Source organism: Parus major, chromosome 12, assembly GCF_001522545.3.
Source record: "Parus major isolate Abel chromosome 12, Parus_major1.1, whole genome shotgun sequence".
NCBI classification, from domain to species: Eukaryota; Metazoa; Chordata; class Aves; order Passeriformes; family Paridae; genus Parus; species Parus major.
Genome location: NC_031781.1, coordinates 17,025,913 through 17,040,829, shown reverse-complemented (window position 1 = coordinate 17,040,829; position 14,917 = coordinate 17,025,913). Strand labels below are relative to the sequence as shown.

Sequence of the window (14,917 nt, the reverse complement as noted above, 5' to 3'; positions counted from 1 at the left end):
TTCTAAACCTGAGTGAGCTGTGGTGAAGGAAACCACCATGAGAGGGAGTGCAGGTTCTATTTGAAGGTCTCCTGTGAGCAGCAATACAGAAGGGCAGGAGGTGGCTCCAGGCTGTTCCACCTGGGATCTGATCAGCAGCAGGATGTGTCCCCTGTGGTTTTTATATTGCTTTACCCAGCCAAAGGAATGCTGCAGTTAATCAGGAATTCCTGTCTGTCCTCTGTGAAGGAAGGATTTGTTTTTGAATAAAGACGTGTTGCTCCTCAAGTTAAACATAAAAGTGAGTTTAGGGTGGGAAAAAGACATAAAAATTAGCAGATTCTTTAAAAGTTTATTTTCTTATCCAGAAACACTAAATAAAGAGAATTACTTTTTTTCCTTCCTTTTCCTGACTTACATTGATGTCTTTTCAGTTGTTATCTTGATTGGTTTCTTGGAACCAAAAATTTGATTACTTTTGTCCTTATAACGTCTTTGGCTGCAAGTAATTAGAAGTACAGATGGCCTTTTTTATTTTTTGCATGACATTGCAATTAACTGAAGATTTTCTTTGGTTGATTACTGCTCTTATATTTATCCCTCGTTATTTTCTCTTTGTTTTTATATCGTCAGGTTCTTCTAATGTCTCGTTACCAGATTTTTTTTTTCTCTTTTTGGTTCATCTCTTCTCATTAACATTTAAAGTTTTCATCTCTCTTCTGTCCTTACTTTGAATCTATTTTTATTTGACCTTTTTACTTTTTCTCCAGCTTGTGTGTGTGGTTTGTGTATTTTGCCTTTTTAAATTTACTTTTTTTTTAATCCTGAGTGTCTTTTATTTCTTTTGTCCTTTTTGTGCATCTTACTGTGTATTCTCTTCCAGCCCTTTTTGTTCACTCTTACAATGTCTCATTCAAGTCAAGTAATACTCCATAAAGCCTTATTAATTACACAGCCTTTCCCAAGAGGGGATAACATTTTTGGAAAGCTTGCTTTCTGCTGCTGCTGAAGTTTACATTAGTGTCTTCCTTCTACAGATTCCAGATGAAAGGGGTTGTATTTTCTAACAGTCACATTCAGCTTGGTTAAAAGTTCATTTTTATTCTACTTCCAATTGCACAACTGTAAAAAACTCCTCTTTAGGCAACACAATAATCTTCAAAGGCTCAGGCTGACATATGTATTTAATCTAGCATTTATATGCTCCAAGGATATCTTATTTTGTTCAGGGTAACCTCTCATGCTTACAGTGACTGTTCTTTCTTATTTCTTTATAGAAAGAGAAGCAATTTCCTTTCAGAGTTCCACCTTTCAGTGAGGCTTGGCTCAGATATGTGCCATTACTGGTGGATTCATAAGTTTAAGATGGATTACTTTTCTTTTTTTATCAAATTTCTGCAATTGTGCTGTCTACCTGCTTTGCTCAGTTTTCAGGGCTTTGCATCATATGTTCCTTCCTGGCACTGCTCTGCTGCTGAGCAGGTTTTTGTTACATGAGGAAATTCTGCTTTTTATTCATGCAAAACTCTTAATGATCAGACTCCACTGGAAAATATCTCAGGCTTTAAAGGCAAGAGCAGTAGAAAGAAAGAATGATGTATGGTGTTGATATGTTTGTGGAAATGTGGGTTTCTTAAGGAATAGTAAGAAAAATGGGTATAAAGGAAATTGTGAGATCCAGGAAAGGCTGTCCAAGTCCAGTGATTCTGTGGAGAATGCCTGGAGGAAGGAGGTCAGAAGTGATGTGGAAGAAAATGTGCTGGAAATGTTGATTTGAGAGGTGGAGATGGAGGCTTGGGAGGAAAGAAAAGATGAGTGAAGGAGATAACAATTGAATGGAAGAATGGCAGAGACAGGAGAGGAATGAGCAACCCAGACTTGAGTGGCCATAGTTAGTGTGAGTATGGGTGTGCAGAGGGAATAAATCTGTGGTTTTGGCACTTTTGGCTCATTTCCTGAAACACTGAGGCTCTTCTGATCACAGTCTATCTGACAGAGCTTTAGGGAGTCAAACATGGCCAGAATCTGCAATTTTACCAAAATGGCCCCATGTACAAGGGGCAGAGTTTTTGCTGAGGCTCCAGTGACAACTTTTGAGGGGCAGTCTGTATAGGAAAGAAGTGGGAATTTTCACTAACCTCTCATACCTTGACAGGTTGCAACAAATCCAAGCAATTTAACACAAAATCAGCTTTATTATTTCAGTTATTTGTTTAAATTTACATTATTACTGAGTATTTTTAAGGCAGTATCCAGCACTGGGGAAGATGCTGAACCTGCACAAAGGCATTGGGTGCCTCCAGTCGAAGTAGTGCTGCCTTTCATCTTGTAATGGCTTAGGAAGAGCTTGAAAAGAAACTTGTTTGCTACTGATTAATATCAATAGCTAACTTTATTCTGACTAACCTGCTCTCTACTGGCTATTCTCCTTCATCTGATGTTGATGATTCCTTAACCTACAGGGATAGAAGCACACATTTAAAAACCTTTAAATTGTAGCATAATACTTCAGTTTAAAGGATTAAAATAAAAAAAGAGAAGGAGGGGTCAGTTCTGCTCAGCTCTTTCCTTTTGGCAGAGTGGTGGGGTTCAAGACTTGGTTTGACGGGATCATAAACTGAGATTCTGCTCTCACCAGCACATTATCAGAGGTGCTTCCTAACCTATACTTTCCTGACTGACCACTGAGTCAGCTCTCTGTGTGGGTCCAGCACATTTTATCTAAGTGCTCTAACACATTTAGAGCTGCAAGTGTCATAGTAGTCTCGAGATACAGATCTCCCAGTGATTTAAGTGGTGTTATCACAGTGTAAAATAGCAGTAGGGCTGTAACAAAACACCCTCTGGCTGTCAGACCTCATCCTCCCCTCAGAAATTAAACTCTGCTTCACTGACATTCTGCTGCTGGAGGACAATTTGAAGTATCTTCTTTTTTAACATGAGAAATAGCCAGTTTAAAAAAAAGTAAAAGAGGTGATTAAAATGTAAAGGTAATGTGGTAATGTCTGCAGTCTCATCTGTTAGAAATTTTGTGAGATGAATGCCCGACTCCTTTAGATGTGGATGTATTAATACACATTTTTCCTCTGGCATGGTTTTGCTACTGGCAAATACACAAAACAGTTGTAAATCAAAGTTAGAAAAAATGTGCCTATTTAGCTTACTTGATAAGTAGCAGCAAGTGCTGCTTTGCTTTAGATTAATACTGATTGTGGTACAGATTGTTAGCTGAAATTTGGCAGTGTAACTGTACAAAAGTGTACAGGCTTCATACAGCAGAAATGTAATTACAGTTTTAATTGTTCTGATAATTTCACACCATGTACTTGGAAGTTTTGAACGGGGAAAACAAAATAAGTGGTGGTTTGGAAATACTGAGTTTCAAGCCTGGATAATTAACTGTTCCAAAACTTCAGGCAATGGATAGTTTTTTTAGCATTAAAGGATTTTCTCAGAGAAGGATATTTTATTTGCAACACCTGACACTTTGCAGCAACTTAATGAACATCTTGTAACATTTACCTTTGGGAATTGTCTAGTCTACATCTTGTTTGCTGTTGTTTAATAGACCTTGTATTAAACCTAGACCTAGGAATTTCTGTGTTTATGTTGATGTTATGATGCTTCAGAGTTTGGATTTTAAAAGAAGAAAACTTTGCTGCTATATTTCATGAATTTCACTGAGAGTTTTTGTTTAAAAGTGAAGTGTGATTCATGTTTTCATTGAAGAGTCAACTTACAAAGAAATTTACTGATAGAGATTCTCATCTATAGTTGTGATTCAAGGAGTGATACTGACCTGCTTTACATGAAGAGAAAAAACAGAGTTAGAACTGCCATAGTCTTTTCTAACTTGTCACTTGCCTCTGGATTTTTGTCCCATACATTTTGGGCTTAAGAATCCTAATTTTACTCAGATCCTGGTTGTGCATTTTTCCCTGTATAAAATATCCAGCCATCCTCAGAAATCCTTGGCACCTGGAGAGGTTCAGAATCATCAGTGTGTACATGCAGTGCTGTGCTGGAGCTTGACATTGAAATTAATATACCAGAGCTTAATGAAAGTTAAAAAGGAGAGTAAGAGTGATTTAGGCTTTTTTTTGGGTGATGGGTGACTTGTGATTAGTTACACGCTCCTTTTTAAAGACACTGTTGGAGTAGTATTACCACCTATTAAAATGAATGTGCCAGCTTTAAACTCATAATCAATTATCCTTTTACTTTTTATAGTTGTCTTCTCTGAGGAGGAGAGAGAGCAGATGAGGAAGTTCACAAATAAATCTTACCTTCTGAATAAAAGGAGTCGCTGCCACGTGTATCTTGGATTAATTGATATTCTTCTGGCGTATTGCTACGAGATCTGTGTCAATGAAGGGGACAAGAATGTAAGTTGAAAAAAGTCAAAAATAGAACATGTTTTAGGAACCTAGTGCTGGACCCTGTACTGCCATTTGGGGAACTTACCTTTTAAAGTGAGCTTACTCCCAGGCATTAAAACATACATGATGAAGTTAAAATGAAAGACTTTATATCTCTAAATTTGGTGTACATGGGGATTACTAGGATTTTTAAATACTTGTCTTCTTCTGCAGCAGCATTGTAATAGGAGAGACATGGAGGAGCAGGAGATTCCAGACAATTCCGTGTAGTTCTGATTTGTGTGTCTTGGTTTATGCAAGTTTAACAAAATAATTATTCTTTTGTGTTCTGTGTGGATACCTTGCCTTCTCAGAATTGCTTCCCAGATACAACTTTGTGCCTTGCATCTCCTGTGCTGATACATTGTTTTTTCAATGCTTTTAACCAAAATATTGGCACATGTAATCAAAACCATTCTGGCTTAATCAGACTGACACACAGGGCATGGACTGTAGAATGAAGAGCACAACATCCAGACCTGCTGATTCACCAGAATAATCTGGGATTGTTGTTGTGTTGCATGTTAGAGCTGCACAGAATTGCAAATCTGCCAGGATCACAGTTGTACAATTCTTTATTGGTTTTGCAGTAACTGTATGATGTGTGTGGAAAACACACTGGACTTTTTCTCCTTTTCCCCCATGCCCTTTTTTTTATTCCTATTTAATAGGAAAACCAAGACATTCAGGCCACACAAATCTTTACCAGAGCCAGGATTACAGATCAAGGCTTTCTGGCTTTTTGCCCCAATCATCCTGCTGGACCTCACTTCCACTCAAATACTATGAATCTGTCACATATTAAGAATAATGATATTTTACATATACTGCTGGCTTCAGGACCCTCTCTGCAAGCCAAAAGTCTTGAGCTGATTTCATAAAACAAGGCATTTGAGCTTGGCTTTTGTTGATTCAAGTCTCTACTGCTTTGTGCAAAGGGACAGAATTCCACTAAAACACCATTTCTCTGTGTATTGCTGTTACATTTTAAAGATTTTGTGCATGGGCTGGATCATCCTACTATGGAAACCAACTCAGAAATTCAACATCTGCATTGCAATATAATTTTTAATGCTGTCCTGTGGCCATTTCGATGCACATAATGTAATTACTGCTTCTTATTCACAAAGGTTCTTAAACTGCTGCCAGAATGTTATCTTAACCAGCAGTGTTGGATTAGATAATACTTGTTTTACTGTCTTCTCTTAAAATCAGGTTGAATCATCTTGGAACATCAGGAAGCTGAGTGCAACGTTGTGCTGGCTGGAGGTAAGGTAAAAATAAAGTTTTGTGTTATGTTTTTGCTGGATTACTTGCGGGGGGAGGTTTGGTGTTTTGTTGCTGTGCCACATTTGCTCTTTCAGTATTGAAGATCAATTAATTGTATTTTCTGTTTTTAGTGGTACCAGAAATTGATTTGGGGCTCCAGAAGTGATGCTTTACCTGGCCCCTTCTTTTCAGCCTCACTCTTGGAATAATAAAGGCTGGAAAAGACTTTTAAGATCCTCAGGTCCAACCAATACCAGCAGAATGACCATGTTCACCATTAATCCACATCCATGTGCCATGTCCCTGTTTTAGTTGCTCCTCACTCTTTGAACCAACTGAGAACAGAGGAAACCCTGAATTCTGTTCTCTCCACATTCAGATTGTTCACTGAAAGCACCCAGGCCTTTGCAGGGAAATTGTTACAGAGCTGGAGGTGGGAAGGACTTAACCTGGCCTGAAATCCATTAATTCCTAAAATGCAGGAAGGTGGGAAGGCCTGTCCCAGCTCAGTCCTGAAATGACTGAGCTAAGTCTCACTTTGCAAGATCAAAACTGAAACTGGACAGGATTTTTGGGTCCAGTCCTTCAAACTTTTCCAGTAGTGGAGAATGTTTCATTCAGTTATAACTTGTCCTATGACAACAGGTTTTCTTTTGAGTTCTGCAGTAGCAGGTTACAAAGGGCAAGTAAAAATGCCCTGATTGCCTTAATTCACAATGTATTTTTTTTCCAGGTCCATGATCTATCACAGTGAAGGAGTTTTCTGCAAATGCTTACCCTATGATAGAGTTCTTGGGGCAGTGTATTTCACACCTGGAAAACTCACAATCCTGGCACCAAGCTGTTAATAACTATCTCTGATAAATCATTAGGCCTGGGAATTTTCATCATTCTGTAAAATAAAAATATTGCCTCAGCTGTGGTTTGTTGGAGCTGACTGCCATTTTGCTGGCCATGACATGTACACACCTTAGCCTCTAAATATTAAATCACAAACCATAAATGATTTAAATGCTCGCTGGTGATCCATTAAAATGAACAATGGGTTGAAGTAGTCTTTGCACAGCATGCAAAGAAGTGTTGGCTGTCAGCAAAGTGCTTTTATTAATTTTAATAGATTGAGAGTTCAAGATGAAATAGGTATTTTTTTTATTTATTAATTAATAAATGGAGCATTTTGTCTTGAAAAGTGAAAGCTGGAAGGGAAATCACTCTTAAGAAAGTCTTTAATAACTCCTTAATGCCTCTGGCCTGGGTAAATTAGAGGTGTTGCTCACTCATGAAGGAGGACAATGAACTGTTCTCCCCAGGCAGGTATATTTATCCCTGTCTTGAATATCTAGAATTTTCAGGAAAAGCAGAGTCATGTGTCATTTTTAAAGATCTTATATGTACACATGTATTTGGTTAATATCATATGGATTTAATTTTTCTTTATTCTTAAAAGGCATTTTATAGCTTCTCCTTAATATATATAATAATGTGGGACAGATGTAATTTATTGTTTTAATCTAAAGGATGGCAAAGTCTCGAGTGAGATGTTTTATTCTTATGTTCTCTACATTCTTTTTTTAATCCCAAACCACTAAAATGCACAGGACTGCTGTTACCTTGCCATGCAAACTCAATGTGCAGTGTCTTGTTTCTATTTAACATGTACATTTCCATATCTATTTAAATACAGATTTTAGAGGCACAATAAATTAAAATGTGCTTTTTTTTTTTTTTTGGCCTCCCATTCTATGGCTTTTTTCCTTAAAGGAAAACAAATAAGCACACAGACTAATGCAGATTTTTCACTGATGCACACAGACTAATGCAGATTTTCCACTGATCCACACAGAGTTTCTCCAGCATCCATGATGTCCTGGTATCTTTTGGAAGAAGAGTGCTGTGCTATCCCCTGTACAGGCATTTTGAGCTGGTGACACGTGCCTTCAATGACACAGTCATGATTCTGCAGCTGGGTGAGTGTTTAGGGACTGGAAGTTGTACACAACCATCTTTATACCTTGGCTTGCTAAAGTTACCTGCAGCTTTCCTATTTAGCATGAGTTACCTCCTTAAGAAAAGCATTAGATTTATTATTTGGACAGAAGGATCAGTGAGAAGCAGTGCTTCAGTGGTTTATTTTAAATGCTTGTGAGTTGCAGGATTAAAAACCCACACAAATGGCAATATTAATCTTTACTACTGCCAAAAACCGTTGCTGATTGAAAATCCCATTGACATTATAACAGTCAGGGAGTGAAGTTTTAAGGGGGAGATGGATGCTGTCCCTCCTCACTTATCTCCACTGCCTTATGTTGCTGTTCATAAGTGTGAAAAAGAAAATTCTGATAACAAAACTGCAGTGATGCAGTGCTGACAGCCTATGGAGTTTTTTCTGAGGAGGACAGTACATGAGGTAAGAAATTTGCTTTTCTTTTAATGTCACAATGGAAAATGGTGTTGCAGTGAGCATTGTGATCCAGTGAGATATTGCCTGAGTGGGTAAGTTATTACCAGGATGTTTCAGTTTAAAAGTTTATATCATTCTTTTCTTGTGTCTCAGCATACTATTCCAAAAGAGAGAGTAACAGCCAAATTCAGTTTATCTTCAGGTGAATGCTCCTCCTTGAAAATGTGGAAAAAGATAGAAGTCTGCAGGGGAAAAAGAATGTAAAATAGAGATATGACTTAAACTTTCCTTCCAAATACACAGGATCAAAGTTAGTAGAATTTCATGATGGTGTAAAATCAGATTATCATATCAAACAGCACATACAGAGCTGGGGTCAAATTTTATCCTCATTTTGGAGTAGTCTGTGGACTGTAGTGGAAAGAGGAGTGGATTTCTGATTCTGCAGAATTCAGGTTTCATGCTGTTGTCTGGCAGCTGTCAGCAAGGCACTCCAGAAGAATCCAGTGATCTGCAGGACACATTCTCTGACTTTGCTGTTAGACACATTGGAAGCTTTTTTATTTGTACTTTTAAACACAACTAGTGGGCTTTTTTGACTATACAAGAAGTAGCATCTGCACATAAAAACCAGTTTATTTATTGGTCAGTATAATGCAGAGCTGTAGCTGTGCAAAAATGTAAAATCCCATGGGCCCATGTTCTGAAAGCAGACATTTGATAGTTTGCATGATGCAGGATTCCCTGTTTCAAGTCTCCAAGATTTTCTGCCTCTCATTAGAGACCCATTAAGCTGCTATAATCCAAAACTTTTAATTTGTGAAGAAAGACATTTTTAGTTTCGAATTAGTGTAACATTTACTGATGTACATTGTTACTTGGCAGATGAGTAACAGGAGTGCATGTTGGAAATGGTTTGGGCTGACAGCTTGACAGCTGGAACCTGAAAAAATCAGCAAAATTTTAATTCCACACATCATTTCTTTGTAAAAGAGCACACTTCTTTTTAGTCAAAATAGTGATGTTTGACAAGAATTGATGGGGATACAATTTAAAAGTTATTAGTTATATTGGGGGTTTTAGGTTTTCTTTGCTGACTTGGTTTCCAAAACCAGTGGGGATTTTTTATTCTGTTTGCCATGGCTTTTTGCTCTCCCCACTCCTCCTCCTTATTGCCATCTTCCTCACCCTTAAATTTCATTCTCTGGCTGTGTTTTTTCAGCATGGAATTACTTACAAATACGCAAACAAATTTTGTGCTTGAACAGCAGGGGGAGTTCTGATCTTTTTTGTTTCTTTTTTTTTTTTCCCTTCTCCTCTAAATCTGTAAAATGTAATTTCATCCCTGTTCAGGTTTCATAGCCTAGGAGGAGCCAGCCTCTTGGGAGAGGGTTATTAGATTCCATTTGCAGTGGTGGCTGTTTTCATTTGAATGTGGGGTTTTTTTTCCCCACCATTAAACGGTGAAAATAATTTTTTTTTAAGTGTTCCAGCACTTAACCCTTTAGCAACTGTCATCAGAAAACTAAGGGGGGAGATTCCAGCTAATTGGAATGTTGCATATGAAGGAAAAGTCAAACTGACAACAGGAAGTTTTCTGGTTATGGAGTGAGAGCATATTTTTAATCTTTTACTGTATTTATTGACTGTGTGTCAAATGGCTCCTTCCTGATCCTGAAGTGAGTTTTTTTTTCTTCCATTTTGCCAGGCTATTCTGTGAGTAGCAGAAATAGGGAAAGTTCTCCCTAATTCCAGGCCCTGGTCTGCTGTTAGGTAATCATTACATTGCCTCACACAATTCCATGTGCTTGGCCCTGCTGTGAGCTGTGCGTTCCCACCCTTATTATTTCCCAGCACTGGTATTTGTGTAGGCATAAAGGGAAAAATGCTCCTCTTAGGAGAGATGATGGGGCATAGCTTCTTGTTATTTGTGAGCTACTTTTCAGCTTAGTTTGTTTCTTTTTAAATACAGTGCCCTGCTTGTCTGTGCCAAAGATTGGGCCAGCAGAGCTCAGAACACTGGAGAAGCTGGGGGAAGGGGAAGGGGCTGCTTCAGCTGTGGAGAATTACACGCATGGCTGGGCCTGCAGGCTTTGGTCTTGCAGAGATTCCTGCTGAATCCAGAGGCTCCCCATCCCCAGGGAAGTGGATGCTGAAGGACACAGTGCTGCTGTTCCCAGCCTGGGAATCAACCCCAGTTTCCAGGGTGGTTGTAGATACTGTGGTTATTAAACCCTCAGGTGTGAGATGATAAAGATGATCTGTTGGGATTTCTTGTGAATCACAAAAACAAAAATCTGTTTCCAGGGAAAGCTGCAGTTTTGAAGTGTCTGCTGGACATTCACAAGATTTTTATGGAGAGTGACCCTGCTTACATCCTTAATGATCTCTTCATTACAGACTATTGCATCTGGATCCAGAAAGTCAAGTAAGTTCTTCAGTAGATACTGATGTGGAAGATGTTTCATCTGTGAACAAATATCAGTGAAATCAATTCTGTCTCCTGTATGTGGGAATATGATCAGTTTTTTCATTTAGCAACTGTGTCCAGCAATTCTTGATACAGAAGGAAAGACATTCAGCAAGACTGTATTAAAATGCAGTGACACCATTGGAGAAGGGAGGAAGAACTGGATTTTAAATAAAAATGTGGATTTTCATTAATATATTAATAGGTGTTTGGGGGGAAAAAAACGGCTTCTGGGGCATTCTGATTCTATTGTGATCTTTCTTAGGAAGAGAAATGTTTACATAGCACTTATGTAACTTCAGGCTAAAGGCTGGAAGGAGCTTCCAGTTCAAAACTGACAGCACATGCAAAGCATTCCCAGCTGCATGGAACACTGATTTATGGGCTGTAGCAGTTGCACCAATTGATTATTAACACCAGAACAAGTGTCACAAATCCCCATGTGCTCTGTGCTCCTGCAGCTCTCCCTGGCACTGTGGGAAGCTTTGGCTTCCACTACTTGAGAGGAAAGACTCTGCCACCTCCAGACAAAACCCCTGCACTTCTGTGTCTCACCTGTGCTCTTTTAATGGAGTCAGCATGGCTTATTTCCAGAGTTTTGTGTAGTTTGCAGCCAGATTGGTTGGAATACCAGCATGTTTTAATGGCTTAAAACCAAAAGTATCTGTAGGAAAACAGTGGGAAGTGGATTAAATGATTAAAGCAAGCTGCATGTTCAAATCTTACTAAGCTTTACATTGTTCTTGTCAGATTTATTCTGTTTTTGTACAGCTTTTGTACTATTTTTCCTTCCCTTTCATATCTTCACAGCCTTCTCTGAAAGCCCACAAAAGGTGTGAGTTGGAGCAGGCATGACTAATATACACACAAAAAATGTCATTGTTTTATTTGTTAATACAGCAATGCAGACTCCTAAACCAGTGGCTAAAATAGTCTTTGTATTTAACAAGAGACTGTGGAGGATAAAATATCTGAGGTGCACAAGACAGTGAAGGGGATATAGAGAGAATTTGGTAATAATTGTGATCAGAAGGGGGAATGAGACAGAAAATTGAGGCAGCCTGCACAGGCTGTTTTATTTAGGTGTGACCTTAGCAGTACTTCTTGGAGAATTAAAGACCCTCGGTTCATGGCTGTTCATGATGGTTTGTAGATGTTGATTCTTATTCTCTGTGTGCTTTCAGTGACTCTGTTCCTATAGGTAACAATATATGAAGTACTTTAAATCAATTACTGGTGTTTCCAAACATTTTGATTCATCAGTCTTGCTTAATTCCTGAAACAGCCAGTTCATTTTACACCCTCATCTTTGAGGAGGCCTTTTTCAACCACACCTTAAATGTGTGGGAAATTCACCAAGTGTGGGGAAATTCAGGTTGAAGTTGAGTAGAAGAAGTGCAGTAAATAAAGGAGAAAGTTATTTCATGGGTCTTTCACAAAGAAATGAGTCATTAAGCAGCAATACCTCTGCTGCCCATATCAATGAATATAATGTCTGGCAAGTCAGTCATAAAACCCAGTTTTCTTTAAATCCAGCCCAGGAAAATGCACAGTAGCTATAAGTGACTAATAGATTAACACATTTCCTCCCAGACTCTCACATTATGTCCCAGTTAAGCAGAACTGACAGCTGCTGGAAAGAGGGCAATTAAGCTATCTTATTGTCAGAGTGACATGGCACAATGGCTGTCTGTCATTAGGAGAGCAAGAGAGAGAGGAGCTGCAGAACCCAGTCCTATTTTTAGGCCTGAATCAGGACAGCATTTAAGCATATGCTGCAGTCATTGCTGTGCAGTTCAGCACTGTTTGAAGTTCAGCAAGTGCAAAGGGAATGGGAACACTTGGTTTTGTTCCTTTATGTTGAAGGGAACAGCTAAGATCACTTGTCATTCAGGACATTGCTTGACAGGTTGGTGGTTTGTCTGTTTGAGGCAAGGGGTCCCAGCTCCCCAGGGTGAGGCACCTGGAGAGGAGGATGGTGCATCTTCCCTTCCAGGGGAAGAAGGTTGTGACATCCCTCTGGTAATTTCCTCTGAAGCCCTGGCACAGGGTGCCCAGAGTAGCTGTGGCTGTCCCTGGTTCCCTGGAAGTGTCCAAGGGCAGGTTGGAGCACCCTGGATAGTGGAAGGTGTTCTTTCCCATGGCAGGGGATGGGAGATGAACTTCAAGGTCCCTTCCCACTCAAACCATTCTGAGATTCTATAATTTTTGTTGTGGTGGAAGAGTTTTGGGAGGGGAAGGTATTTATAGATGTTATTGTGATGGTCTTTCAGTGTTGTAGTTATTTCCATCACCAGTCAGTCTGGATACTTCCCCTGTTTTGTTTCTTAACTATTATTTGCTTCATTAATTTCCTTTGTCACCATTTCCTCCTGCCTTTTTGTGGCTGAGGATACTCTCAAGATCCATGGAGGATTTTCCTTTTCTTCTCCTCTTTCCCTGTGAGCAACAAACTCCTGGTGGAGGTTGGGGCCTCTGTTTAAATGGTTAAAACAGACTGCAGGTTCTTTTTAGTGAAGAATCTGGGCACTTTAAAACCAGCTGGAAATAAACTCTTCAGCTCACCTGTTGTGGCACAGGTCTCTGGGTTTAGGAAGAAAGTTTTGCACAGGCAAAACCATAATGGACATATCCTGTGAAAGAGAGCACACAGTCCCATTCCAAATGAAGAGAAACACCCCTGATAGGTACTGGCTTTTAAATATTCCGTGTGGAAACAAAATCCTTAAAGCCAGCAGTGTGTCAGTAGCTGATTACGAATTTAGTTTGAGATCATAGTTTGGCTGTGGGTAAATTAGATGAATAAGTGAATGTGTCACTGGTTTGGTAAAAGCTGATTTATTTTAAGCACAGTGTATCCAGAATTGGAAATGATGAAGATGCTGAATAAAACACCCACAGGTGGCTAATAGTCAATTGGGAATGGGGAGAACAAGCTAGGTCTGGAATTAAAGGGATTTTTGTGTTTTAGTTGGGTGTTTCTGGTTTTTAGGTTTTTTTTTCAGAAAATTTGATTTACTCAGGTGCCTGTTACTAAGAGAAAAGCAGATTCCCAAATGTGCTAGACAATGGAAGATAATAGCAAGTGTAGCTAAAATTCCATCTTTCTGCTTGCTATCTTAAATCAGTTTCACCTGCTTTTTAGGTTCCTAGTACTTCCCTTCAAGCTGCTTGTGAAGTGACTATTAATAATTCCATCCATTGTGTAAAGTGGCATGTAAATCCCTTTAAGTGTTGTTAGGTTTTGAAGAAAGGGAGCATGTTGCTCAGCCAAACTTATCAGAAAAGAGGGAAAAGTAAATGTTAACCTGGATAACAAAAGCTTGACAAAGACCTATGGAGGCAGCTTGTGGTAAATCTCAGCAGGTGGTGTCAACATTTCTGTTGAAAAGCCAGATGCAGCCAGATGGAAAATTGCATCTTTAACCCCTGAGGTCATAATGACATGTCATCACTTCATTTGATCCCCCTGCTAAGTGAGCTTATCATCCACCCTGCTGTCACTTCTGTTATTGCTTTCATTTCCATAATAAAATTAAATTTAATTTGCCTGGTTTGCATGCTTTTGTTCTTTAGGTCCGAGCTTTTACAAGGCACTCTGATACATATGGCAGCCTCTCCGAGGTGAAATTAGAATGGAATTGTGTTCTAAGTCTGGGGTTTTCTCCCATGTTTCACACCTTCCTTTAAGCAGAAGGGCATGAGGGAGAGGAGGAGGAGGATTTTTGGGGAAACCTCTGGTCGGTTGATGGGCAGCTGAGACCAGGGCAATCCAGGTGTGCATTTACTGCAGGAGGGTTTTCTCCCTTCTGTCAGGAGTCTGTGACCCCACAGGAGTCTCCTTTAGAGAAGTCAGAATAGTTTACCCACTGTCTCTTGCTGTGCTGAGGTTCCTTTGTGTGGCCTGATGTCTTTCTCCAGTGTTTTGTGTTCCCCTTTGTGCCAGGCTCTATTCACATGGTGGTTTTTGGCTGCTGTTGTACATACGTGCCTGCTGGCCATGACATGGGTGGGAGGCTGAACAGCTTCCTCGAGTCCTTGGCCAGGCAGGCAGGACAAGCAGTTCTGCACCCCTGATTAAGGGAACAGCTCCAGCCCATGGCAATTTCAAGTATTTTCAGCTAATATTTACATGTACATTTAGCTTTAAGTGTGTACCGCTTGAATATTTGTAAATGTGCATTATCTGTGTTCCTGAATTGGTGCTGAAGCTGTGAGTGTTCCTGGCAGTTTTGCAGGATTTAGTGCACTCAGAATCACAGAATGGCTTGGATTGGAAGGGACTGTAAAGATCATCCAGTTCCCAACCCTTTGCCATGGGCAGGAACACTTCCACAAGAGCAGGTTGCTCATCCATCCAGCTGTCTGTTGTGCAGTTGT

The 14,917-nt window shown here is 39.5% G+C and overlaps 1 protein-coding gene across 4 annotated transcripts in view; it reads left to right on the top strand.

Moving 5' to 3' along the window:
• The window catches only part of SHQ1 (SHQ1, H/ACA ribonucleoprotein assembly factor), a 38,451-nt gene that overhangs the window by 8,312 nt on the left and 15,222 nt on the right, over positions 1-14,917 (top strand). For 3 of the 4 annotated variants that reach the window (XM_015641272.1, XM_033517501.1, XM_033517502.1), the window contains exons 8-11: positions 4,210-4,364; positions 5,613-5,666; positions 7,510-7,633; positions 10,375-10,495. In XM_015641272.1, coding sequence (XP_015496758.1) covers positions 4,210-4,364; positions 5,613-5,666; positions 7,510-7,633; positions 10,375-10,495 — 454 coding nt within the window. Of the gene's footprint in view, positions 1-4,209; positions 4,365-5,612; positions 5,667-7,509; positions 7,634-10,374; positions 10,496-10,998; positions 11,263-14,917 lie in introns of those variants that run through there. The other variant, XM_033517503.1, reaches the window with a different exon arrangement.